The sequence below is a fragment of the Rattus norvegicus genome, chromosome 12, assembly GCF_021556685.1.
Source record: "Rattus norvegicus strain SHRSP/BbbUtx chromosome 12, alternate assembly SHRSP_T2T, whole genome shotgun sequence".
Classification (NCBI taxonomy): domain Eukaryota; kingdom Metazoa; phylum Chordata; class Mammalia; order Rodentia; family Muridae; genus Rattus; species Rattus norvegicus.
Window position 1 is genome coordinate 18,138,026 of NC_141545.1, and position 27,220 is coordinate 18,165,245.

General features: G+C 43.7%; 1 protein-coding gene and 1 long non-coding RNA gene across 9 annotated transcripts in view; one reads left to right on the forward strand and one right to left on the reverse strand.

Moving 5' to 3' along the window:
• Positions 1-430: 430 nt before the first annotated feature.
• The window catches only part of Rnf216 (ring finger protein 216), a 123,300-nt gene continuing 96,510 nt past the window's right edge, over positions 431-27,220 (forward strand). For 2 of the 8 annotated variants that reach the window (XR_015633963.1, XR_015633962.1), the window contains exons 1-7: positions 431-615; positions 13,780-13,915; positions 18,056-18,186; positions 20,527-21,165; positions 22,550-22,626; positions 24,867-24,969; positions 26,502-26,666. Coding sequence is in view for 6 of the 8 variants with exons in the window: in NM_001437315.1 (NP_001424244.1) it covers positions 13,849-13,915; positions 18,056-18,186; positions 20,356-21,165; positions 22,550-22,626; positions 24,867-24,969; positions 26,502-26,666 (1,353 nt within the window). In the remaining 2 variants the exon portion in view is untranslated. 8 annotated transcript variants of the gene reach the window in all.
• Positions 7,016-12,260, reverse strand: LOC148002206 (uncharacterized). Its single transcript, XR_015634658.1, has 3 exons — positions 12,136-12,260; positions 9,227-9,391; positions 7,016-7,200 (listed from the first exon to the last, which is right to left on the reverse strand). It is a non-coding gene; the product is annotated as an uncharacterized LOC148002206 (long non-coding RNA).

A 27,220-nucleotide genomic window follows, 5' to 3' on the forward strand; every position in this document is an offset into this window, starting at 1 on the left:
ACACAAACATACACAACAGTTCTTAAATAAGAGTGGCTCCACTGAGCCAGCTCTCCCGCCTTGATTTAACAGAGCTTGAATTGGATTGAAGAATGCTTTATTCCTCACCAAATATCCTTGGAGGAGAGTTGGGTCATTTTACCTGTCTCACCTGGTACACAACACCACCTCAAGAGGAGATAGACAAGTGGTCTATCAGTTGATTTCATCGCTAGCTGGCCTTGCAGCCTGGAGAGGATACAGTGACCCCTTTTGTCTTCCCACCGCAAGTGGGAGTCAAGGCTCTGCAGCTGTGGAGCCTAGATGGAAGCCAGCTAGGCATCCATCTCTATGGTCTCGCTCTCCAGGTCCCTCCTCCCCGGCTCTCCGCGTGCCTCTATGGTTCTTCCTGTCATTAGTCGGGAGGGGGCGCTGCGCGCAGGCGCGAGGTAGACGCTGAAGCAAGGCCGGAAGGAACGCAGTAGCGGCCTCGGCGGCAGCGGCGGCGGCGACGACAGCATTGGCAGTGGCGGCTGTAGCAGCGGGGAAGCTTTTCGAGCGGATGCTTCAGGTGACTTGAGATTGAACTCCCGGGCGTCGAGCCCCGCTCGCGGAGCTGGACTAGCTGCGTGGCGAGTACGTGATGGGCGGGCGCGCGCGTCGTCTCCCGGGGGCTGCGGGTCGAGCGAGGAGAGTGGCCTCCCGCCGGGGCGCCACTGGGGTGGGGGCGGGGGCTGAGGGGGACGCGTTCGCGAGCCCCGGGGGTCCGGGGGTCCGCGCAGGGGGTGTCGGGAGAGGAGCGACGCAGACGACCGCTGGCCTGCCGGCTCCCCTCCCGCCACTTAAGGAAGTTTCTCGGGCCGGCCTGCTGCGCGGGGGGCGTCGAGCCACTGAGAGACGGTTCGCTGGCGGCTCGCTGTGGCCGCACTCCCCACCGCGGCCTGGAGAAGCGGAAGAGGCGGCGAACTGTTGACTTTGAACTCCAGCCCGGGCCAGTTTGGGCCCCTTGGAGTCCAAGTTGACGCCTGTCATCCCAATCAGCGCTCCGGAGCAAAAGGGACTCGAAACTCCTGCAGTCGGGCGTCCTGGTGCGCGGTGGAGAGAGCGCTCCCGTGGCGCGTGGCACCTTGGGTGAGCGGCAAGACCCACGCTGGAGTGGACGAGGCGGCCCCTTGTGGGGCTCATCGGTCATCCCAAACTCCCTGGCTTTCTAAGGGGTGCAATGACCTGGGACCCTCTCCTCCATTGTGTTGACTGTCTTGGAAGCCATCTCTGCTGGCGTTTGTCTTGGTTTCGTTTCTTCCTTTCTTTTCTTTTCCTTTTTTTTTTTTTTTTTTTTGTTAAAGAATTTTACTGCATATCGGAGGTTAGCCTGCAACCTGAAAAGTAGATAAGGCTGGCCCCAAGGGACTCAGGAATTTGCATGCCTCTGGCCCAGTGTAGGCCACCTTGTCCTACCATTATGTTGTTATTGTTATTTTAAGATAGATTCTAACTGTAACCCTTGCTAGCCTGGAGCTCAGATGTCCGCTTGCTTCTGCCTCCTGATTGTAGGGATTGAAGGCCTGTGTCACCTTGCTCAACGTTTTTCTCCTACCCAACAGCTGCTCTACCCCTGAGCTCCACACACGCCCTTGCTGGATTTTTGTTTGGTTTGGTTTGGTTTGGTTGTTTGGGTGACTCTAGTGGATTTATTGGGTTTTTGTACAGTGCAGGGGTGAAGGATTATGTATTGGAGCCTGTGTGCTCCGAAACATCTGCTTGAGGGCCAAGTTTCAACCCCACCATGGATGGTGACTTTATGAGAGCTCCACCTGCTTGTTATCTTAACATATACAGAGAAGGGGCTTGTCCTTGCCTGGAGGGAGGGAGGGACAGTATTTTTATGACCTTTGTTTAGCTTATCCGAATTATGAGATTTCCAAGCCTTGCATTCTGTTTGTATCCCAATAAACTGTCTAGGGAAGGGTGGTGAACTTGAGGAAATGGCTGAGGCTCTTGAGCCTGGATTTGGATACCTGTGAACCTGTTGCATTAGCGTGGACTTTTATCTAAAAAGGACAAGAGCAGCTAGTGAAAAGTTCTTGAGAAATCTAATAAAGTTGTGGCTCGGGGAGATTGAAAGTTTATGAAATTTGCTGTGTGAGGTAATGGTTTCTGTGTTTACTATTCTCCAGATTTTATCTGCACAAAGCTGTTTGTTTGTTTGTTTGAGGTAGGGTTTCTCTGTAACAGAGCCTTGGCTGACTCCCTTTGTAGACCAGACTGGTTTTGTACTCCTGCCTCTGCCTCCTGAGCAGGGGCTGTTCTTCCAGAGGACTTAGGTTCAATTCCCAACACCCACATGGCAGCTTACAACTAACTGTAATTCTGGTTCCAGGGATCCTACACCCTTATACAGACACACATGCAGATAAAGCACCAATGTGCATAAGTAAAAATAAACGATTAAAGAAACATTCCCTGTGTATATGGACACTTAAGGGCACTTGTGGTCAGAGGACAGCTTTTGGAAGTTGGTTTTCTTCTGCTGTACGGGTCCAGACAGTGCCACTCATGCTGTCTGTCAGGTTTGCAGCAAGTGCCCTTAACCTATTGAGCTCATGCAGCAGCCTTAGCTGCACACAACTTGGTGCTAAGTGCTAGATATAACTCTCCTTAGACTTGTCAATAACGTAGGTTCTCTAATAGCTTTTGTTGTGGGTCAGGGGGAAGGGAGATGCTGAAAAATAACTTGATACAAAGGTCACTCAGTTACACAATTTAAAAGTTTTAAATTACATTTATTCTTTGACAGTTTCATGTATAATGTATTAATGACTCTTATCCCATTAAACACACACACACACACACACACACACACAAAATTTCCATTCCCACAGTCATGATGTTTGTTTGTTTGGTTGGGTTTTTTTTTTGTAATCCACTGAGTTTAGCCAGGGCCATTTACATGAGCATGGGTGTGAGCTATCCAATGGCTAGATTATTTTCCCATTAATTTATTTATTCCCTTTACATCCTGATCTCACCCCCTCGAAGTCCAAGAAGGGGGAGGTTCCTCCCAAGAAACCCACCTTGGCACTTCAAGTCACTGCAGGACTAGATGTATCCTCTCTCACTGAGGCCAGACAAGACAGCCCAGTTAGGGAAGCCGTATCCACATGGAGGCCATAGTGTCAGGGTAAGCCCCCAGTCCAGTTTTGAGAGACTTCCATGAAGACCAAGCTGCACACCTGCTCCATATAGGGAGGGGTTAGGTCCAGCCCATGTATGCTCTATGGTTGATGGTTCAGTCTCTGGGAACCCCCCAGGATCCTGGGTAGTTGACTCACTGGTCTTCCTGTGGGGTTCCTATCCCTACAGGTTCCTTAATCCTTCCTCCAACTCTCTCACAAGACTGAACTCTGTCTAATGTTTGGATGTAGGACTCTGACTCTTGTTTCAGTCAGCTGCTGGGTGGAGTCTCTCAGAGGACAGTCATGGTTACACCATTCTTGCCTCTGTATTGTACTGCTATATCTTCACACTGTTCTTTAGATCTGCCTCTTGATGCCTTGTCTCCAGGCTTTGGAAGCTTTGAGTAAGGCATGGTCTTGTGCATTTGGAACTTAAGTTCCAACAGCAGATGTTAAGTATAGTTTGAGTTGAAGATATCATGTGGTATCTGAGGGGCTGAGGGATGTTTTGTGAATGAACACGGAGCAGGGACACTTAAGGGATAGTCAGAAAAGGTTTTTGTCTGAGGAAGTGGAGGATCAGGGATTAACAGAGGTAATTTGGCCAAAGAGAGGCAGTCTCACTAAGAGAATTCAGCATGAGATGAGCGAAGTGAAAGAAAGGTTGGTCTGAGTAGGGAAAGAACGATCTATCACGTGACACTACTTGGGTCAGCCAACACCTGATGAACCATGTTTTTTTGTACTGTAGTAAGGACTTGGGGACTGTCATGGTGATGTGTAACTTAAAAAACAGCCAGACATGATGGTAGATGCTTTTAATCCCAGCAGAACCCAGCGAAGTATACATAGTGAGTTCCAGGTCAGCCAGGGCTTCTTAGTGAGACCCTGTCTGGAAAACAAAACAAAAACAACCCTGAGCGCTGTATGAAGAGGTCAAAGTATGGAGCCTAGAAGGCAGAGCTTGAGCTAAAAGTAAGAGAAAAGTAGACAATTGATTTGTAAGATCTTCGAGGACTAGGGCTATAGCTCAGAAGTATGACAAAGCACCTGCCAGGCCCTGGGTTCAATTCCAGCACTGTGCCCCACCATCAAAAAACAAATCAAAGGTATGAGTGTTTACTTACCTGCTCACATTTCAGAGTCTATCGTCCAACAGCTAAGAAGAATCTTAGCATTTTATGTTAATTTTTTCTAAAACAATTTTTTGTAGTGTGGGCTGGCCCCAAACTTGGAATGTAACTCAGGATGACCATGAACAGTAGACTGTTCATTCTGCCTCTTCTGAGGGCTGGACTCAAAAGATCTGTACCGCCAACCAGGTTCATGCAGTGCTTAGAATTGAACTCAGGGCTCCCTGGATGTCAGGCAGCATTCTGTGTACCACAAAACCCCCAGCCCTTATGCTAAATCTTAAATGCTAACTTTGGGGCTGGAAAGAATGGCCCAGCCATGAAAGAGCAGCAGCAGCTCTTTAACAGCTGATGTGGATTTGGGTTCTCAGCACCCATGTGGGGCCCATAAACATCTGTAACTCCAGTTCCAGGGTTTTCTACACCTCCTTTGGGCGTCTGTAGGCACTAGGTACACACGATGCACATACAAACGTGCAGACAAAGGTTTGTATGCATGAAATAAAAATAAACAACTTTACAAAATATTTAGCTAGCTAACCTGACTGAATTTAATTTTTGGTGTGAATCCTAGTGTAGAAAAACATTGGTAGTAGGATTTCTAGATTTTGTTTAAACTGCTTAAAGTCATCATTATGTATACACTAATATTTGTAAATATGGATGTTATCGTGCCTTAATTATTTCACTTGTCTGTATATTAAAATTAGTATCCTGTATTTTAATTCTGAACTCATCATCTTGTTTGTTGGTTCTTAAGTCTTTCTGATATGATACAGCCTGGTCTCGGCATCTAGGTCAACCTAGACTCCTTTTTTCTCTTGCCCTGATAGCCAATTCGAAACCCCACTAATTCTGTACTCAATACCTGTGCCCTGCCCCTCATCATTGCCCCCCCCAACACGCCCTTCCCTTCATCCCCCACGCCTATACCATTATCTCTAGTTCAGGCTTGACTGCCTCTTGTTGGCTGGATTTCCTGGCTCAAAATGTCCCTACTTTCCCCATAGTAGCAAAGCTGATTTTCCTAATGTGTAGCTGTCATTGTTCTGTTTCCCATTGGTTGGAAAATATAATTTGAACTCTAGTTCAGCTTCCTCTCAATAGCACAAACTACCCCCCAAAAGGCTTAAGCCACAGTTTACTCTGTTGACAGGAGTCTGCATTTGTTTTGAGTGTGGTCTGCATTTGTTTTGAGTGTGGGTCTTAGCATTTAGGTCAGGCTGAAACCGCTGTGATCTCCTGCTTCTACACCCAGAATGCTAGGATTCTAGGGAAGCACCTCCACATCCAGCTCCTTTACAGTCATTCTGGGGATTGAAGAGGGCTTCCCTGGCACACAGTGTCAGCCAAGATGGCCGATCAACAACTCCTGTGATGGTTCCTTCACTCACATGCCTTGTCAGGGGTTAGAGACTGCTGGGAGGAAGGTTTGGGTTTTACTGTCTGTAGTGCCAGGGGGTTTCCATGACTCCAACTGACCATGCAGACTTCTTAGGAGATCTTAGCTCCCAGATCTGTAGATAAAAGCTCTTAAAACTGTTAGACTCTGGCACAGGACTCAAAAGTGGTTGGCCTTTCTAAACTATCCCTGTCTTGTCTGTTTGTCTGTGTATGTGTGCCTATGTATGTTGTGTATACGCGGAGACCAAAAACCAACTTCTTCCCCAGGAGCTGTCCAACTTGTCCTCTCACTGCCAGAAGCTTGTCAAATAGGCTACCCTGTCTAGTTAGTGAGCCCCGCACAAGGATCTACCTCCCCAGCACTGGAATTGCAAGTTTGGGCCATCATACATGGCTTTTTATGTCAACACTGGAGATCACTGGGATCTTGTGCTTTCATGGTAAATACTTTATTAGCTGACCTGTTTGTTTCCCCAGTCTAAAATGGTTTATTGCATGAATAACACCTGATTTATTTGCATGTTTTCTCTCATTGCTCTAAGTCTTTTTTTAAAGTGTGGGTGTCTTGCTATCATGTATATCTATACGTTGTGTGGGTGCAATGCCTACAGAAGTCAGAAGAGGGCATTGGATGGCCTGGAGCTGGAGATCTGGGTGGATCTCAGCTATTTTTTTTTTTTTTCTTTTTCTTTTTTTTCCGGAACTGGGGACCGAACCCAGGGCCTTGCGTTTGCTAGGCAAGTGCTCTACCACTGAGCTAAATCCCCAACCCCCTCAGCCATCTTTTTAAGTACTGGGAATTGAATCTTAGTGCCCTAAAGCATTGAGCTGTCCAGCCAGCTCACACTGCTCCAAGTTGTTTGCTTGTTTGTTGTGTGTGTTTTGGTTTTGTTTTGTTTTGTTTTAAACAGGGTTTCTTTGTGTAGACTTAGCTGTCCTGGAACTTGCTCTGTAGACCAGGCTGGCCTCAAACTCAGTAGATAACCGCCTGCCTGCCCCTCAAGCGATGGGCACCACTACTACTCAGTAACTCCAAGTTCTTTAGAGCACTATGCATGTTGGGTTTTCTTTGTGTATCTTTGTCACGTAGCAAACCCACACTACATTTTGCTGAGTTCTTTGATGTTTTTAAAACTACTATGGCCAGTGGGGTGGCTCCACAAGGAAAGGTGTGTGCCACCAAGTTTAACCCTGGTACCGATAGAAGGGAGCTGACTCCTGCAAGTTGTCCTCTGACTTTCATAGCTGTTCAAATAAGTGTGATACATTTTTAAATTGTTAGTAAAAAAAAATCAGTTTAGTATAAAAAAATCAGGAAATATGTAGACATAAAAACAATGACATAAACCTTTAATGTCTTGATTTAACAGCAGGATATACAGACTTAGCAAGTATGGATATGCAATGAATGATTAATCTGAGCAATTAGTGCTAGAAGGAAAAGCAGTAATCGTTGCATTAAGAAACAGGAAAGAGGCCTGGCAGTTCCTGCTTTTGCCCACTTCTCACTGGAAAATAAAAGAGATTAAATCATTACATTTGAAAGTTTTAGTTGGGTGAGTGATTGTACTAATGAAGTTCCAGCCTTGGGAGTTGGGCCAGGGGTGAGGGGATGGGACTGAGATGGAAAGATAGCAGGGTCAAGGTCAGCCTGGGTTCTTACTGAGACCCTGTGCTAACTAAATAATCCGAGTGCCTCTTTACTCCGGAATGGTGCTGCAACATGACAGGCATGTTTATTTATGGACAGTATTCTGGAACACAAGTACTAGACATACTTGTCTAGTATATATGACTTTAGGGTTATGTGTGAAGAGAAACCAGGAGAGTGACATCAGTAGAGAAGTGAGAGTGACTTGCTAGAGACAGTCCCAAGTACATGTACTGTGGTGTTGAGATGAAACTGCAATTTTAGAAATCAGAAATTGTTTTTTGAAACATCTATGTAGAAAACCCATCAAGCAAATGTGTAGCTTCGTTGTCATAGTGAACTCAAAGCCACCCCTGGGCTGGAAATGGACCCTGCCCGCCCGCCCACCCTCAGGAACTGCTCTCCCAAGTCTGCCTGCCTAGTGTTCTGTCCACTAAGTCCATTAGGCTCTTACTCACTTCAAGAGTATAGGTCTGGTCACTCAAGTCAGTGTTCTTAGATGTTATTGTGTAATTTTATCCATTTAAAAATGGGAATCTTTGACATTTCTTGCTTTCCCCCCCTATATTCTTTTCCTTAGAATTTATCTACTGTTGAATGTCCCAGTCTCCATAAATATTTGTTAAGCCTTAAAATATCATTTCCAGGGGCTGGGGATTTAGCTCGGTGGTAGAGCGCTTGCCTAGCAAGCGCAAGGCCCTGGGTTCAGTCCCCAGCTCCGAAAAAAAGAAAAGGAAAAAAAAATATCATTTTCCCAGATGACTGTTTCTCTACGTGTCTTGCTCTTGGTAAGTACTGTGTGACAAAAAGTTTTGCTGGCTTCTGTTTTAAACTGTGGCTGACCAGACTTGGATTCTGTTGGCTTAGTGAGGTAATGTTTCTTTCCTTAGATGGGACTGAATCTTGTCCCTATAGCAGTTTCTCTAGTAGCCAGTGGTATTGTCTAGAGTTAGCAGTTCATTGAAGGCTGAAAAATGGTGATCTTTTTATTGATTTTATTTGTTTTAGTTAGAATACTTATAGAAAGAAGCCACTTTTCTATTTGGTACCCAGTGTATAATTTATGTAGAAAAAGTAAGGGAGTGTCAAATTATTTGCCCCTATTTACCAGTCTGTTGGTTTAATTTCTATGTTTATTTCTTTATGGGTTTGCTTGTTTTCTGAGACAGGGTCTTACTATGTAGCTCTGATTGTCCTGGAACTTACCAGGCTGATCTGCATTTGCCTGCACACACACACACACACACACACACACACACACACACACACCAGTGCTGGGATTAAAGGTGTGTGACACCACTGCCACCGATGTCACCCAGTGAGTTTCTTCTCTCTTGTTCTACCTTAGTTCTAGTCCCTCCCTCCTTCTCTACCTTTGTTTGTTTGTTTCTATTTTTAAAGACAGGGTCTAAGGAGCCTGGTCCGGCCTCAAACTTCTCTGTAGTTGAGGATAACCTTGAATCTCCTGCCTTGGCCTCCCAAATGCTGGGATCACCACACTCAGCTTTCCTTTGCTAGATTATATATCTTTTGCTTTTCATCATCTGAACATGACCTTTAAATGTTAGAGAAGCTAGTGGGGTAGTTCAGTTGGTAGAGTGCTGGCTGTGAAAGCATAAGGACTTAAGTTTGATCCCAGCACTCCTGTAAAAGGCTGCAGCAGCAGTCAGTCAGTGTTATCCTAGTGGTGGGGTTTGCTTGCTAACCACCCTAGCCATGTTGGTGAATCCCAGTTTTCAGTGAGAGAGCCTGTCACAGAACCCAGTGATGGACAGTACCTGAGGAGTGACACCCAAGGTCTGGCCTCCACACATACAGAACAGGCAAAGTTATGAACTCTAATTTATACACACTGAAGAATTCCATGCCAGATCAACACTTACTCTTATTGAAGGTAAAGATGATCTATTGTAGGTCAGTGGGAACTGCTCCAGCCTTGTTTTCTTGTTCTGACGGGACCCAGTCTTAACCACTAGTCTATGATAGCTGCTTTAATGTCTGAGTGACAAAATGCTGCAGGCTGATCCTGTGTATCTCCTGTCCACAACCTGAAGGTGTAGTTGTCCAAATTACTTTTGGTGAGAAAATTTCAAAGATTGGAGAAACCCTATTTTGTGGTTTTTCTTTATTGCCCTCAAAAATGTTTTTTTATGTAAGAAGGCTTAAAAGTTGGTCTATACATGCTGAGTTATGGCTGGAATGGAAAATCTGCAGTGTGGTAATAAAGCCAATCTCTTTACACTAGTTAATGCAAGGGAAGTAAGTAGTTAGAAAGGCCTCACACCGCACCCTTAGTTTGTCATTGTGACCTTCTCCCACAAGGTCAAGGATCATAATCCAGCTACTTGAACACCACTCCCTCAGTATACCACCTCATCCTTGTCTAAAAAATTTAACTTCAATTTTAGGAAAAGGTTTTAAGTTGGAGTGATCATTGGCTACCCAAAATGTAGACTTGTTTCACTCATTGAATGTTTTTGGAGTCTAGCAGTCTCAAAATAGGATTGCCAGTCTGGTTAGCTCTCATGAGGTCTTAACTCTGGAATCACAAGACAACTGCCTTTTCCCTCAGTCCGTGGTGAAGGAAATACTTAAGCTGTCTGGTTCCTTTGGTTCTGAGGGTGCTAAACCATAATTGGGCTTCACCCCATAGCCTTCTGTTAAAGCTAACAACCTCCCAAAGGCCCAGCCTACAGCTCTTGTCACAATAAAGAGTAGAAGTGGGAATTTGACACACTTAGCATGTTTTTATTTTTACTCACGCTAAATAGTTGTATTTTCAGTCAAGAAACAAATAAGCTCTTACCCTCTCTTCGCTGCTCTTGTCCCCTTCCCCATCGCCCCCCACCTCCCATGTGCTTGTTGCCGGCCGCCTTTCTGCTCTTCTACTCTTCTCTCATTAAACCTCTTCATGTGGCGGGGGGGGGGGGGGTGGGGGGGAAGAAACAAATAATAAAATAATCCTAACCATGTATGTTAATGACTTTAGTCCCAATCCGTGGGAGGCAGAAGCAGGCAGATTTCTGTCACTTTGAGGCTAGCCTGTTTTACAAAGTGAAATCTAAGCCATTATCAAGGGCTACACAGTGAGACCCTGCCTGAGAATAACAGAAAGCAGAGTCTAGGTTTGCATCCTAAGCAGAGATGGCACTGGGAATTGGACATGGCCTGCTGTGGGGGGGGCTCTGTGCTACTTGTTGCTTTGTTACTAGCAGCTCCCAACTCGGGGCATCTGGGGTGGTATGAGCACTGTCAGTGTCCAGGTCCACTCTGCTGAAGAAAAGCCTAGGAGAATTCAGCAGATTATTAAAAGAGCCATTGAAGAAGATGTCTACTGAATCATGAACAAATATTAAAAAATAAAAATAAAAAACTCCAAAATCTGAGAATTCAGAGCCCACAGCCAGGCAGTCCTATAGACATTTAAAGTTCAGAGGACTCTTGCCGCAGCAGCGGCAAGCAGTTTTTAAAAGTCCTTTGGCCTCTGGCTACAAGCAAGGCCTGGAGAAGCTGATGTTAATAGCTCAGGTGACCTTTGTGATGCAGGCGGGTTATCGGGGTCTTTTGGGTTGGGTCTTCCACCCAGGAATGGTGGGAATTTAAGGAGAATATGGTGTTTTGTCTATTCGTCTCTTCCTCCCCTCCCCCACTCTCAGTAATGTAAAGGCAATTTATTTACTCTGGACACCATTATATCATTCTCTGAGCCACTGAGCAGATGTCGCCTCAGGTGGTTTCCTGTACAGAGGAAAGTGTGTTTCAGAATCAGACAGCTGTGGATCTGAATCTCCGCCTGTAGCTTCTCAAAGGTGCGCGCACCCTGCGGCTATTTCCTCCTAGGTGAGGACTGAGTGAAGCCAAAGTGAACCTTGAAAAGAAGCCATTCGCTCTCCTAGCTCTAGCTTGGCTTTTCCACACTCTGCATCCTCCTAGTAACTCACCAGTGAGCTTGTCCTGTCCAGCTCAGAGCTCCACCAGTCTTAGTCTGTACCATGGCTTGCCATGCAGTGTGCCAAATTGCTGCTCTTCCTGACTATCTCACTGCATGCCCAGGTCCTTGAGGTTATGACAGAATATTCCCTGGGTCTACTCAGCTAGAGGATGGGCTGCCTGCTTGTGTCCTTGCAATTATGTTAAAGTGACATCTGTTTCTGCAAAACTGATCAACAAATAATGAAATAAATGTATCAATTTGTGATGACTCAGGGAAAAAAATCCTGCCATTATCTTTAAAATATCCCTTTACATCAGTGGTTCTCAACTTTCTTTTTTTTTTTTTTTTAAGATTTATTTATTATATATAAGTACACTGTAGCTGTCTTCAGATACACCAGAAGAGGGCATCAGATCTCTTTACAGATGGTTGTGAGCCACCATGTGGTTGCTGGGAATTGAACTCATAACCTCTGGAAGAGCAGTCGGGTGCTCTTAACCACTGAGCCATCTCTCCAGCCCAAAGTTCGACTTTGAAAACCACCACAGAGAACAGATTGCTAACACTGACTCTTGACTGAATGTGTGGTAGAAACACACAGTGGTCTCCCAATATCTTTTTTTTTTTTTTTTTTTTGTTCTTTTTTTTTCGGAGCTGGGGACCGAACCCAGGACCTTGCGCTTCCTAGGTAAGCGCTCTACCACTGAGCTAAATCCCCAGCCCCTGGTTCTCAACTTTCTTAATGCTGCAGCCCTTTAGTAGTTTTCCTCATGTCGTGGTGACCCCAACCATAAAATTATTTCCATTGCTACTTCATATGTGTGATCTTGCTACTGTTGTGAACCATAACACAAGTACCTGTTTTTCAGTGTCTTAGGCGACCCTTGTGAAAGGGTGCTTTGTCCCCTGCACTCCCAAAGGGCATTGGGACCCATAGGTTGAGAGCCACTGCTTTATGTCATTTTCTGCTTCCTGAATTCTCTGACACTTGTGTGGTAGAATGTTTGTCTTTTATGACTAACCTCTCCTTAACATTCTTTCCAATATAATGCTCACAACAGACGTGAACAGGTAATTGAAGATACCCATAATAATAAAGTTGGACCCACTGTCAGCTTAATCTCCCTCTACTGATGCATGCAGTTGGCTCATGTAATAGACTACGTCTTCCAGCTCCGGAACACTTCTATTGTTCCCCTCACGCCCCCCAAGTTTCTTCATGTTCTTTGTGGTTACCTTTCCTTCCACAAAGCAGCTTTTGTTTTTTTGTTTTTTTTTTTAAAAGATTTATTCATTTATTATATATAAGTACACTGTAGCTATCTTCAGACACACCAGAAGAGGGCATCGAATCCCATTACAGATGGTTGTGAGCCACCATGTGGTTGCTGGGAATTGAACTCAGGACCTCTGGAAGAGTAGTCAGGTGCTCTTAACCGCTGAGCCATCTCTCCAGCCCCACAAAGCAGCTTTTGATTTTCTGTCATTATAAATTAGTCTCTCTAGGTAGGAATATGTAATCTCGGTATTTCAGAAGTGAGGCTGAAGGATTGCCATGAGTTCAAGATCTACATTAGGTACTGAGTGAGGCCCTGTCTCAAAAAGAAAACAAACAAACAAACAAACAAACAAAAACCGTGCAAAGCACGGCACACCTTTAATCCCAGCACTCAGAAGGCAGAAGTAGCACAGTCGCCTGAGTTGAAGGCCAGCCAGGGCTACACAGCAGAGACTCTGCCTCAAAACAAAACAAAACAAAACAAACCAAGTTTTTTAAGCCAAAAAAGAGGTTTATATTTCTGTACGTAATGGGGGTACAGTTCAGTGGTAGAGAGATTGCATGTCTAGCACATGTGAGGCCTTGAATTCTCTAACACTTCAGTTTGTCATTCAGTAATTTTAAAATTCAAAATTTGTTATGAGACCGCTAGATTTTATTTAAACACTTAAGTAGTGAATTTAAATCATGTTGTGAAACTACGGTAACACACAGGATGTGGTGGTACATGCCTTTAAATACCAAACTGGTCTATGAAGAAAATTCCAGGATAGCCTGGGCTACATAGAGAAACCCTGTGTCAATCTCCTTCCCACCCTACCCCACCCCACCCACAAATGAAAGAAAGGACTGTAATGCAAAAATTATTTTCATTATTATTATTATTTTTCGGTACTAAAGATTAAACCTAGACTCTTATCCCTATTAAGCAAGAGCTCTACCACTGAACTCTATCCCAAACTTGATGGTCATCCTGCCTCAGCCACCTAACTGGAAGGATATTAGGTCTGTACTTCTTTGTATGTTTGGTTGGTTGATTGGTTTTTGGTTCTTGAAGACAGGGTTTCTCTGTGCAACCCTGGCTGTCCTGGAACTTGCTTTGTAGACCAGGCTGGCCTTAACAGATCCACTTATCTGCCTTCCAAGTGCTAGGACTAAAACTGTGTACCACCACTACCTGGCTGGTGCCACCTATGTTAATGCTGTCTTCTCTTCCTTTTCAGACCCTACAGAACAGATGATCACCATGTCTGGGTTCTAGCAATCACATACGTTTATATCTGAATTTGAAAATGGCAGAGGGAAACAACCAAGAGGAGGTCATTCACTTGAACAACTTTCACTGCCACCGGGGGAAGGGTGAGTTGCTGTCCTTTCTCCCTTTATCCAGTACTTTTTCTTTAGTGTGGTAGCACTATCTATCTTCTTCGAAATGAACCTGTTTAGTACCATTTATTACCCAGCGATTCCACTGTTAGACCTAAGACCTTTAGGCATAAAATGTCAAACTAGAATAATGTCAAATAATGATACATGTAGCATAAATGGAATTTAATGACTCATGCCCCCGCCAGCGAGGACCCATTATTTGTGGGGGTCGAAGGGGACCCATACCTGCGGGAGAACGGGCGAGAAAGAGGAGTGAGACCAAGCAGTGTCCTTGTCAAAGGTCTGTTTATTGAGAGGAATGTACAGCATTTAAAGCTCTGAAGCAGGAATTGAAGCAGGAACTGAAGCTTGGGGGGGGGGGGAGTACTGGGAAGTGCCCAAGGACATAAGGTGAATCTCTATAAACTGCAAGATATTCTCCTTAGACAAGGAGGCAACAGTCTTCCGGGGACATGTTCTTTCTTTGAAAAGGTCAAGCCCTTCTCAGGAATCTGACTAGTCCGGCAGTCCTTCCTGACAGCCTCAGCAGTCATAAGTAGATTCATACTGTAGATATTTGCTTGTGCGAGGGTTTGGGGGAATGGAGATCACACAGGAGCACCTGGGGTGGGTCAGCTCCAAGATACCATGGACAGTGCCCTTTTGCTCTTCCTTATAGAGAATGTTAGGGCATGATTGTTTTATAGTCCTTAAAATTTCTGACAAGTTCATTCATTTGCAAAGAGCAGGAGTGTCCTGCATTTCCATACATTTCCTAAAGGTATGTGACATTTTCTGTTAAATCTGAACATACATTTATTTATACTTGATCTGAAAGAAAGAAATCATATTGGTAAATTATGAGAATCCTTAATACAGTCCCTTCTTGTGAGTACAAATTCCATGAAGAGGCTAAGCTAGCTTTGTTTTTTCTCTTGATATTTTGTCGTTGTGAAGATGATTTTTTTCCTAGTATAAAATAAGTCATATAATTCCTTCAGCATGTTTGAAGTGTAAGAAACTTTATTAAGTGAGTAAATTTAGGGGAAACAACCATGCAAACTGTACAAGTTACAGGTACAAAAGAAAAACTGAGTTTATGATTTTTGTTAGCACTGGATGACAGCTTGGCAGTGACCATAGTCATAACTAGAAAGTTAGAGAGCTTAGCTGGGATCTCCTGACTTTTATAAATGCATACTGAATTAGTGTTAGAATTTTTAAATTGGGCCTTAAATATAACTGCACAGAATTTTCTTCCAAAACTCCTAGGCCAGTTGCGGTGGCACCTGATTTAATCCCAGAACTCAGGAGGCAGAAACAGCTAAGTTTCTGTCAGTTTAAGGACAGCCTGGTCTACATAGAGAGTTCCAGAACAGCCAAAGCTACACAGTGAGACCCTGTCTCAAAAACACTGGATGGATGGATGGATGGATGGATGGATGGATGGATGGATGGATGGGCGGGCGGCGAGCGAACTACTTCCTTTTGGAAAATTCACTTTGGAAATTAATTCTTTTCAACAAATATAAACATTATACCTATTTTGAGGATGTTTGTCAGGTATGTAGAGTTAGTTGATTTATGTCAGCTACATTAGCAGTATTTATTGTGCCAATCTCTTAAGTTTTTTCCTCAAGAATTCTGGAAAAAGAAAAGTTCTGAAAAACGAACACGAAACCTTAGAATTGTGACCAGACCATTTCTGCTACCTTATGAAGATTCTTCTTTGTCTTGCCTCACACCATTTTGACCTCGAGAGGTCACTGATCTGCTTGTGTTACTATTCACTTCCCTATACATAGAACAAACTATAGTACACTTTTTTTGGTAGAATTCTTTTATGCAGCATATTGGAATTGACATGAATCAGTTACAAAGTTGTTTTAAGATTTATCTATTTGTTTATTTATATACATGTTTGGGTGTTTTGTCTGCATGTATGACTGCACAACAGAAGAGAGCATTAAATCCCATTATAGACAGTTGTGAGCCTATGAGTGCAGGGAACTGAACTCAGGACCACTGGAAGAGCAGCCAGTGCTCTTAACCATCGAGCCATCTCTCCAGCCCAAGTTCTTGTTAAAAATCCTTGTATATGTGAAATAGACTTCAGGCTTGGCAGTGCTGAGACACATATTTAATTCCAGAGGCAGGCAGATCTCTTGAGTTCAAGACCAGTGTGGTCTACAGAGTAAGTTCCAGGACAGTCAAGGATGTACAGAGAAATCATGTCTCACAAAACATAACAAAAGGCTTCAGATTAGCCCAAAGTAAATCCATGTTTTAGAGAAAACTTAATACATAAAAATGTACATGTATTGTATAGCAAAGCTTTGGGGAGTTAGGAGTACAGGTTAGGGATCAGCAAATGTTAAGGCCCAAATAGCAGACCCTGTGTCTGCTGCATCAGCTTAGCAATACAGTTTGTTTCCCAAGATTGAACATGTGCTTACTCTGTGACTCAGAATGTCCATTCCCAGACTGTCCCCAACTGAAAGGAGCACCTCAAAGCATGTACATACCAGCAGTATCCAAAATAGTCCACATCAGCACCAGCTCAGATGCCCATCACAGGAAGAATGAATTGTTTATGGTACATTCACAGCAGATTCACATGCAGCAAAGAGAACTGTCATCACAGCAGTGTGGATGTATCCCAGGCATGCAATTTACAAGAAAGTGAGACACAGGAATCCCAACCAACCAAGCCTCATCTGTAGAGTTGAGTAGGATAGAGGGTGGAGATGGGAAAAGGCACAAGGAGCCTGCAAAGATGTAGAACTATTTCCTGGTTTGTCAGGGTTCCATGGTCGTGGAACCGAGCCCTTGATTTGTAGTGTTTGCTTGCTTAGGCTACACAGTGAGCTCCATACATAATGGAACTACAGTGCAAGACCTTGTCTAAAGGAAAGACAAACATAAAAGCAAAGTCATGGCTGGGGATATAGCTCAGTGGCAGTGCTCTTGCCTAGCCCTGAGAGCTCTGCAGCCTCGCAAGATGGCTCGGTGAGTAAAGTTGCCCGCTGAGCAGGACCTGAGCTTGGTTTCTCCTCTGAGAGATTCTGCTCCTTCAGAATCCTCATAATTCCCAGAATCCTAAATTCCCAGCAACTGTATGGTGCCCCTCAATCATCTATAATGAGATCTGGTGCCGCCTTCTGGCCTATAGGCATACGTGCAGTCAAAATGCTGTATACATAATAAATAAAATAAGTCTTAAAAAATGCTGCATGGCTTCTTTATAAAAATGAGAGCAGGTAACTTAAATTGCCCAGTGTCCTAGATGCCAGATGATTGCTCAGTGGATGCTAAATGTTTGATTCAAATGGAAAAGTCTGCTTAAGTAGTCTGTATAAAGTAAACTGATTTTTAAATCTTAAGTAAATATATTAGTATTTTTGAGCATCCTTTCATATGTAGTTGTTTAACAAATCAGTCTCATTTCTACAAAAACTATATATGGGGAGTCTCTAAAAGCTGGCAGTTCTATGACAATGTCATAATAAAATAATTTCATATATGAAAAACATTTGCAGTTGGCCTGAGGACATAGCTCATTCAGGAGACTTGGGTTTATGTTTGTTTTTTTGTTTTTCTTTTTTTTTTTTTTTCGGAGCTGGGGACTGAACCCAGAGCCTTGCGCTTGCTAGGCAAGCGCTCTACCACTGAGCTAAATCCCCCAACCCCATGTTTGTTTTTTGAGGCAAAGTATCACTCCCTCAATTTGGGTTCTATATCTTTCTATGCCTAGAGGATGGCCTTGAACTTCTGATCTTCCTAGTGCATCGATGTACCCAACTAAACAGATTCTTTTGAACAGATTCAGTGCCTGTATTTCTAGTACTCCAAGGGCTGAGGTGGAGGATTGAGTATAGTCTGGTCTTCATAGTATCAAGCCAGCCAGCCAGCCATGGGTATAGCATAAAACCATGCCATAAACCAAAACCAAAACCAAACAAACCCCTAACATAGAAAAAGTTGATACATTTTGCCTGGCATCTCTCAGTGTTATTGGCAAAATCAGCATGGAAGCAGTTCTTACTCCTTGAGGCTGTGTGCACTGTCGTGCTAAGTTAACTGCTGAGGCTTGGCCAACTGAGTGAGCTCATGCTTTCTACCTCACTGTAGAGTGGATGGCTGTCAGAGAGGGGCCCATCACCATATCTGACTCCTCTGATGAGGAAGGGATTCCAATGCTGGTTACCCCGGCTACTGAGCAACAGGAAGACGACCTGGATGATGATGTCATCCTGACAGAAGTGAGTGTTTTCAAACTGTCCATAATGAAAACAACCTGTTCCCATCTGCCTCTTGTGTCTTAGTGTTAACCCTCTCTGTGACCTGTGCCCTTTCTCCTTCTGTTACCACATTACTACTCTCACTTCTTTACAGTTAACCCATAGTATATATAGTGCGCCTTACTATAACAACTTAATTCCTTCATAGTTCTCAGGTGCCTCCACCCCGACTTATGCATTTTTATGAACTTGATGCTGACTTTTTGAAAATAGTTTGAGTTTTATTTCTTCATGGTTTTGAATATATGGAAAAAATTTAAAGTCTATTCTTTTTACTTCTGTAGATTTTCCAGTTTCCCTTTTTTTTTTTTTTTTTTTTTGGTTCTTTTTTTCGGAGCTGGGGATCGAACCCAGGGCCTTGCGCTTCCTAGGCAAGCGCTCTACCACTGAGCTAAATCCCCAACCCCCCAGTTTCCCTTTCTATTTTGATTATTTTAGTCCCACTTTTTCTTTTTTTTTTTCTTTTTTTTTTTTTTTCCTTCCTCTTCTTTTTAGACAGGGTCTCATATAGTTCAGCTGGCCTGGAACTTGTTATAGAAATGACAGACTCATCTCACTTCCGAGTGCTGGGGTTAGGAATGCATGCTACCATACTGGGATTTCTCCTGTTTATAAACTAACCATTGTTTTCCCTTCCTTTCTTTCTAATCATTTTTCTTAAGGTTTATTTTTATTTTTATGTGTTTGCGAGAACAAATGCCACATGTGTGCAAGTGCTCTTGGCCACAGAGGACATCAGGTGGCCTTACAGGCATCTATGAACTGCCTGATGTGGGTGCCGAGAACCAAACTCGTCTTTTGGAAGAGCATCAAGTGTTCTCTAACAACTGAGCCATTTTTCTAGTTCATTTTCTTGGTTTTACTCATTTTCTTCACCCAAGACACAACTCTGAAATGTACCTAGTGGTACTTGCATTTATTTTCTGCTTTGGTGTTTTGTAGTTCTGCTTTTTCATGTTTGACAGACTTCATTTCTTAAGTGGTTCCTTTACTGCTTTAGTTTTTTTTATTTTGTGTTTAGCCTCTTTTTTTTTTTTTTTTTTTTTTTTTTTCCTTTTTTTCAGGACAGGGTTTCTCACTAGATCAAGCTAACCTCTAACTCGCAGAGCTCTGCCTGCCTCTGCCTCCTGCATGCTTGGATTAAAGGCATGCACCCAGCTGCATGTTCCTGTTACCTCTCCTTATACCTTAGTGGCTTGAAGCACATTGTGCATGCTCTTAAATCACCTCATCAGTGGCTTACGGTTCAGTGTAATTGGGAATTTTGCAGATATCTTGTTTGTGTATACAACCAATGATGGTCTTTCGCATTGTACCTTTTGACTATCATGTAGTTGTGCTGTAAACATTCATGTAAAGTTTGCGTATGACTGTATGTATTCATTCTGTTTGTGTATGCCAAGAGGTAGAGTTGCTGCATCACTTAGAAACTGTTGTATCCTGCCAGTGGTTCTGCTACTTTACATTCTCACTGGCTTCTAGTTTTCTCTATGTTCTTGCCTATACACGCTCATGACAGCGTATGTTACGGTTGTGGACCAATGTGTGAGGGTTCATTCACTTACAGACACATGTGAAAATCTTGAGGGTTGCTGTCATTTTCTGTTGTTCTCCACCTGCTTTTTAAAGGCAGTGTCTGTCAGCGAACCTAGAACTTACCGTTTTGACTAGACTGGCAGGCCAGGAGGCCATTGCAATTTGCATTTTTCTGCCTCCTTGACATTGGGATCACACATATACTGTCCCTGTATTTTGTCTGTATGCTGGGCATTAAACTCAAGTCCTTGTGCTTTATGTATCACACTTTAACTGGTGAGCTGTCTTTCTAGCCTCTACTTTGGACATAATCAATTTTCAATACTAAAATAAATGTGAATGGTATTTATGATGCTGCAGACCTTTAGTCCCAGCACCTAGAAGGCAGAGGCAGATAAATCTCTGTGAGTTCAAGGCCAGCCAGGTGTACTCTGAGCCTCCCTACCTTTAAAAAAAAAAAAATGGGATAGTTTTTTTCCCTTGAGATGCTTCTGGTTTTATTTGTTTTTTATCCTTTCATTACAAGCCCAGAACCAGGCATAGATACAGGAAGGACATTGAATTTTTATTATTAAAATTTCATTTTTTTCTTAGACACATAAACCTCAGACATCCCGGCCCAATCTCATCAAACCAGCTGCCGAGTGGCAAGATCTGAACAGATTGGGAGAAGAAAGGCCTAGAAAATCTAGAGCAGACTTTGAAGCAGATACCCACAGCTATTTTTCCTTTTGTAACAACTCATTGTTTGATTCTGGGGCACAGGATGATTCTGAGGATGAATGTGGTGGATTTCTGGATCTTAAGACTGAGAAAAAAGGAGGAGAAGCCAAACCTGGACCAAGCAATAAGCAGACAGCAGACAATACTGTCAGCCCCAGGCTGGAGCAGAAAGTCATTATTTTGGGAGAAAATGGTCTTCTTTTTTCAGAAAGTGAGCCTCTGGAAGTTCAGAACCAATTATCTGAAGACTCAGAGACAGATCTTTTATCAAATCCTGGTGAGCCAGCTGCCTCAGTAGATGAGCAGCTAATTGAAGAAGAGTACTGGCTTGACCATCCCTACTTCCAGGCTCTGAATCCACAGCCTCAGGAGAGAACAAACCAGCTTGTGCCCCAAGAGCGACATTCTGAATCAGAAATGGGCCCAATGTTTTTCCGCCATGATTTCCCGGAGCCAGCTTTTCCAAGGCCAGAACCCCAGCAGGAGGGGATTCCAGGACCCGCTTCTCCACAACCAGCCCATCCTCTAGGAGAGCTTGAAGACCAGCAATTAGCAATTGATGAAGACCCTGGGCCTGCCTACCCCCTGCCAGGACCCCAGGAGGCCAATTTGGCAAATGTGTGGGGACAAGAAGCTGCTGAAGGGGATCAAGAGCTCATTCCACTGTTAGTGAAAGAAACGGTAAGGTCATTTCTTTTTATTAAAGAATGCTATGCTACTAATACTGATACTATACATTTGTTTTCTGTCATTGCAGTAAAGAGATGCTTTGTTGTATAAGTAAGCTTTATTTTCCAAAGAAGGACATACCTAGGGTGAAAGAAAGGAACCCAGATAGCTAGACAGCCTACAACCCAGCCTGTGCCCTCTACCTCCAGGGAGGGCTCTTGGTGCTAGTTGTACCTAATGGAGCCTGATGCTGTCATTCTTGTAAACTCCTGTTTGTCAAGGCCTTATGTTCCTGTTTATTATATTTCCTAGCTCTGGGCCATCTAATACAGCAACCAGTAGCTCCTGTGAGTATTGTAAATCTCTGAGAGCTGAATAAAGTTACATTCTGTTTCCAGTGCATCAGTCATCTTAATAGTCGTGATTCTGTAGGATATCTGCAGTAGAGAGCAAAGCAGGCCTTTGTTTTCTGAGATCAGCTATTGCTTGCCTTCCCTAAGTCTCCTAATTTGTTAGGTCTTTTTATTTGACCCTGGGGGTAGGGGGTGAGTTTGAAGGCAGGTGTAGGGAATGTTCCTTTCTGATCTCTGGCCTGTATTCTCAGTGTTTGTTCGAAGGATGGAGAGTGGACAGGGTAGATGACCTCTAAAGGTCTTTGTAGGCCCCATCTGATCTGGGGACTAGGAGCTGAGATAGGAAGGTAGGTAGGTAGGTAAGAGATAGATAGATAGGTAGGTAGGTAGATAGATAGATAGACAGATATAAAATTTATTTTTAAGTTATGCACTATAGATATAAATTTTATTTTTAAGTTATGCACATTGGTGTTTTGCCTGTGTCTATGTGTGTGTGAAAGTGTCAGATCCCCTGGAACTAGAGTTATAGTTGTAAGCTCCCATGCGGATGTTGAGAATTGAACCTGGGTCCTCTGGAAGAGCAGCCAGTGAGTGCTCTTAACCTGAACCTCCTTTCCAGCCAGCCCCTATATACATTTTTTTTTCCCCCCTGGAGCTGGGGACCAAACCCAGGGCCTTGCGCTTGCTAGGCAAGCGCTCTACCACTGAGCTAAATCCCCAACCTCCCTATATACATTTTTAATGGTTGTTGTTGTTGCTAGTTTTTTTTGGGGGGGGGGGTGTTTTTATTTTTTTTAAAGACAGTATTTTCTCTGTAACCTTGGCTGTCCTAGAACTCACTCTGTAGACCAGGCTGGCCTTGGATTCAGAGATCCACCTGCCTCTACCTCTCAAGTACTAGGATTATAGGCAGCTCTAGGGGCACAGGGCTGCTTTACAGCCATTCTCCGGTTTTAAGGCAATTTGTATACTTTCTGCTATTTGATTTTTATTATCTTCAAATCCATTCTAAGGAACAAAATATAAATATTTCTTTCTAGGAAGCAAGATTTCCAGACGTAGCAAATGGATATGTTGAAGAGATAATTCATTTGAAAAATTACTATGATTTGAATGTGTAAGTATTCTACCATGCTTGCTGCCAGCCCCCTCACCCCCCACCCCACCCCTAGTTTCATTGCCATAAAGAGACACCATGACCAAGGCAACTCCTATAAAGGAAAGCATTTAATTGGGGCTGCCTTACAGTTCCAGAGGTATGGGCCATTATTATCATGGCAGGAGACAGACATGGTACTGGAGGAGCTGAAAATTCTACATCTTGATCCTCAGTCAGCAAGGAGAGACTATTACTGGGCATGGTTTGAGCATAGGCAACCTCAAAGCTCACCCACACTTCTCCAACAAGGCCACACCTCCTAATAGCGTCTCTCCCTATAGGCCAAGCATATATAAACACATGACTCTATGGGGGCCATCCCTATTCACACCACCATGCTCCCTCTTTCTCTTTTTGTTGGTAAAGTATAGGTAACATTTTGGCTATTTTTGAACATATAGTTGAATGGTATTATTAAACACATTTCCTATTACTGTATAGCGCTCTCAACTGTTGATCTCCAGAACTGGTATCATCTTAAACTGAGGCTCTCCATTGAACACTTAACTTCCCCATCTCTTCCCAGCCTCAAAGCTCACTGTTCTTTTAGCCTCAGGGAATTTGATTAAGGATAAAACTCTTTTATACCCGAACAGACTGGGAAAGACAGGCCTTGGAGTAGACTTTGAAAAAATATTAGCAGCTACTTTTCATGCCTTTTTAATGATGTTTATTTTATTTATTTTTTGAGGCAAGGTTTTACTGTGTAGCCCTGGCTAACCTGGAATTGAGCTGCCTCTGCCTCCTGGGTGCTGGGATTTTAACAATGTATGCCACTATTTGCAGCTTCTCATTGTCTCCAACATATGATCCCCCCTTGTAGGTCCTCTTACTGGCATCTTGGTGAGAAGAGGACCCTAGAAAGGGACTTCTTTTCTCTGTTCTCTTCTTGCCATATCTGTCATACTGTTAAGAGACACACTACTGACGTTGGATAAGAAAGGAAATGGGTGAGAGATCTAAGGGAGCTGATTCTACAAATCTGCCATAGCAAGGAAAGGAGCAAAACACAGAGGAAAGCTTACTTCCCTATGAGCTCACACTTTCTGCTTTTGAGCCCCACCCAGGCCAGCCTCCGCACTGACTGCTGTGCTGGCCTTCTGTCCAGCCTTCTGACTTGGCTTGGTTACGAGTGAAGAGCCTGGATAGTTGACTTTGCTTGAGTCTTGACATTGGTGCGTCGTCATGGGTTAGCTTGTGCTATCTCATCTTAGCTTGAAGCATTTCAACAGTGATGTAGAGTAGAGGAAGCCTCAGGCTTGATACTAAGAGAGTCTGTCCTAGAAGACATGGTCTGCTGATCAGTCTTGGAGTTGGCTGATAAGCTGAGACTGACACAGTACCCAGAAGCTTACTTTACCACAACAGGATGCAAAGGACACTGATGTTCTGGAGTTCATTTATTTGCTCAGTAATTGAACTTGATCGCAAATGTGTTTGATTGTGCACTTTCTCCTCTTTATATGTGCTCATAGTTTCCTTGAGGAGTGGCCACTTTCCTTCTCCACTCTTGTTCTGTGTAGTTTAGGTGGTACTCCTTGAAGTGTCATCCTCTGGAAGTTAAAGCTCAGAGGAGTCTGCATCTGTCAGTGTGCTCAGTGTTTTTGTTTTGTTTGAGTAGAGTCTTCCCGTGCAGCCTCAGTGGTTGGGAGTTAAGCCTCCTGAGTGCTGGGGTTATGTTTGTGCACCATCACTTCTAGCAAAATGAAATCAGAGGGCTGCTGTCCTGGTCTTTGTTATTTGCTAGTTTGTCATGGATACTATATCTTAACTCTTTTCCCCTAAGTTGAAACAATGTCAAGTTTGAGATTCTCCTGCTGCTTCGACCTCAAGTGTAGGGATTACAGGAATGTGCCAACCTGGTATATCTCCCCCCGACCCCCTCGGAGCTGAGGCCTTGCGCTTGCTACCACTGAGCTAAATCCCCAACCCCAACTTGGTACATCTTTGTTTATTTTGTTTTTTCTTATTTTTTTTTTTTTTCGGAGCTGGGGACTGAACCCAGGGCCTTGCACTTGCTAGACAAGCGCTCTACCACTGAGCCAAATCCCCAACCCCCCAACTTGGTACATCTTAATTCCTTGATAATTTAGTTGTCCTATGTCTCTGAGACATTTTCCCCTCAAGTATTTTGTGATTCAGTGGGCAAGTCTGGGCTTTGGAAAGTACTATGTAACATTGTGTGGGTTACTTTGCAGACTTTGTAATTTTCTCCTGGAAAATCCAGATTATCCAAAGAGAGAAGACCGAATCCTTATCCACCCCAGCAGTAGCCTGCTTGCCAGCCAGGATGATGTGAAGGCAAGTATTCCTGTGGCTTTGCCACTTGGATCTGTTCTGCTCTGTTGCTGCTTTCCGGGTCATCCTGCTGACAGCAAGAGGTGCTGTTAACACAGGGCTTTACAGGCAAGCAGGAAAAATAACATTTCATAATGTTTGCAGACTCCCTGAAGGCTCCTTTTTGAAATCTTTCCATTCCCATAAAGAATTAAGCAAATTCTTGTGCCTTTAATTCTGCAGAGCAAGTTAAGGGAAAAGAATTAGCCAGTATTATTTGTGTTGTTCTAATAGTTTGTTTTTCTTAATGCTTTATAATTGTGGATTTATATAAAAGTTGAATGCTTCACGTGAATTGTTGGTGTACTACTCTATTGTACTGCTGTCTGTTACTGCTGTTCCTTAGAATGTTTCCATCCTAAATTGCAAAAACAACCACTTCCCTGCAAATACTTCAGCATGCACGTAGCCATTCTTTTTTTAAGATTTATTATGTACAGGTGTTTTGCCTGCACATGTGCCTACATGCCAGAAGAGGACGCTAGATCTCACTTTTGATGGTTGTGAAGCCACCATGTGGTTGCTGGGAACTGCTCTCAACCTCTGAGCCTTCCCTCCAGCCCATAGATAGCCATTCTTAAAAGATTTGTGTTCAACTCATTTAGCCAAATCTCATATCAAGATGTCAAAAGTTTCAAAACTTTAATATTTAGTCAATAATTGTGATCTACCACTAATGTTGAGTGTGTTATGTGGTTAAAAACCCCCACCCCAGATGATTCTTTTTTTTTTTTCTTTTTTTTTCTTTAGAGCTGAGGACTGAACCCAGGTCCTTGTGCTTGTTAGGCAAGCGCTCTACCAGTGAGCTAAATCCCCAACCACACCCCCCCCCCCCCCCATGATTCTTAATGTTTAATTTCTGCTGGCTTTGCACTGACCAAAACAACTGTCGCCAACACCCACCCCTGCCTCATTGCCTCAGCCTTCTAGTGCAGAATTAACAGATAATGTACTTTTTCTTCATTTTTGTTTTAGTCTGGTCACCCTACAAAGTAATTATGAGCCCAGGCAAGAGTCTTTTTTGTAATATGTACTGTTTTAAAGATTTGGTTGGTTGATTGGTTGCTTTGCTTTTTCTAACGGAGTTTCTCCGTGTAGCCCTGGCTGTCTTAGAACAAGGTCTGGAGACCAGGCTGGCCCAACTCAGATAGACCTACTTGCCTTTGTCTCCTGAGTGCTGGGATTAAAGATGTGTGCCGTCAGTGCCCATCTTATTTGTTATTCTTTGTTGGGTAGGGAATGAGTTTGTGTGCACCATGGTGTGCATGCTGGTCCGTGGGGACCAGAAGACAGCCTTGTAGTCTCTGAAACTGCGGTTTTAGGTAGCTGTGAGTTGCCGAAGGTGTGTTGTAGGAACCAAACCTGGCTTCTCTGGAAAAACAGCAAATGTTCTTCACTGTTGAGGCCTTAGAGCCAGCCTCTGTCGTCCCCCTCGTCCTCCTCTTGGATGAGTGTGCTATCTCACCTCTAACTTTATGCTTTTTGTCTCATTTCAGTTGCCTAAGATAGACTTTTTTGACTATTCCAAATTGACTCCACTTGACCAGCGCTGCTTCATCCAAGCTGCTGACCTCTTGATGGCTGATTTCAAGATGCTCAGCAGCCAGGACATCAAGTGGGCCCTGCACGAGCTCAAAGGGCATTACGCAATCACCCGAAAGGTAGGCCGTGGGCTTCCTTTTGGGCTCGTTCTTTGATTGTCCTGAAGAGACGGGAGAGCTATAGATTACAGAGGTTGAGGTGGCTGTGGTGGCAGAAAGCTTCAGAGTTTGCCAGGGGAAGTAGGAGCTGGTTAGGAATCACTGAGTGAGAAGTGCCACCTAGAGCAGGAAACCTCAATCTCCAAAAGTCCCTTTGCGATGATATTTGTTCTGAGAAGAGCAGGGTGCCTGGAGTGTGACCCGTATCTGCCTGGTTCATAGTTTGTTCAGTTGTACCAAGCTCCAAGTTAAGGGCTTCTGGTTGGTTGGTAAGTCTTTTGTCTCTAGGTTCTCAGTGTCTCCTGCTTTCTTTTGTCTTGATCCTATAGGTTTCAAGAGTCCGGGTTTGTGTCATCTGTACCTCTAGGTGTTACTAGCTGGTTCCCGTGTCCTCAGCATTTTATCTAAAATTATAGATCTTACATGTGATAAACATAAGGGTCATTTTACTTCCCCCTGAGATTTGCACAGATGTCCACTGTACACTGAGCTTCAGTTTCTCGCAGTGTAGACAG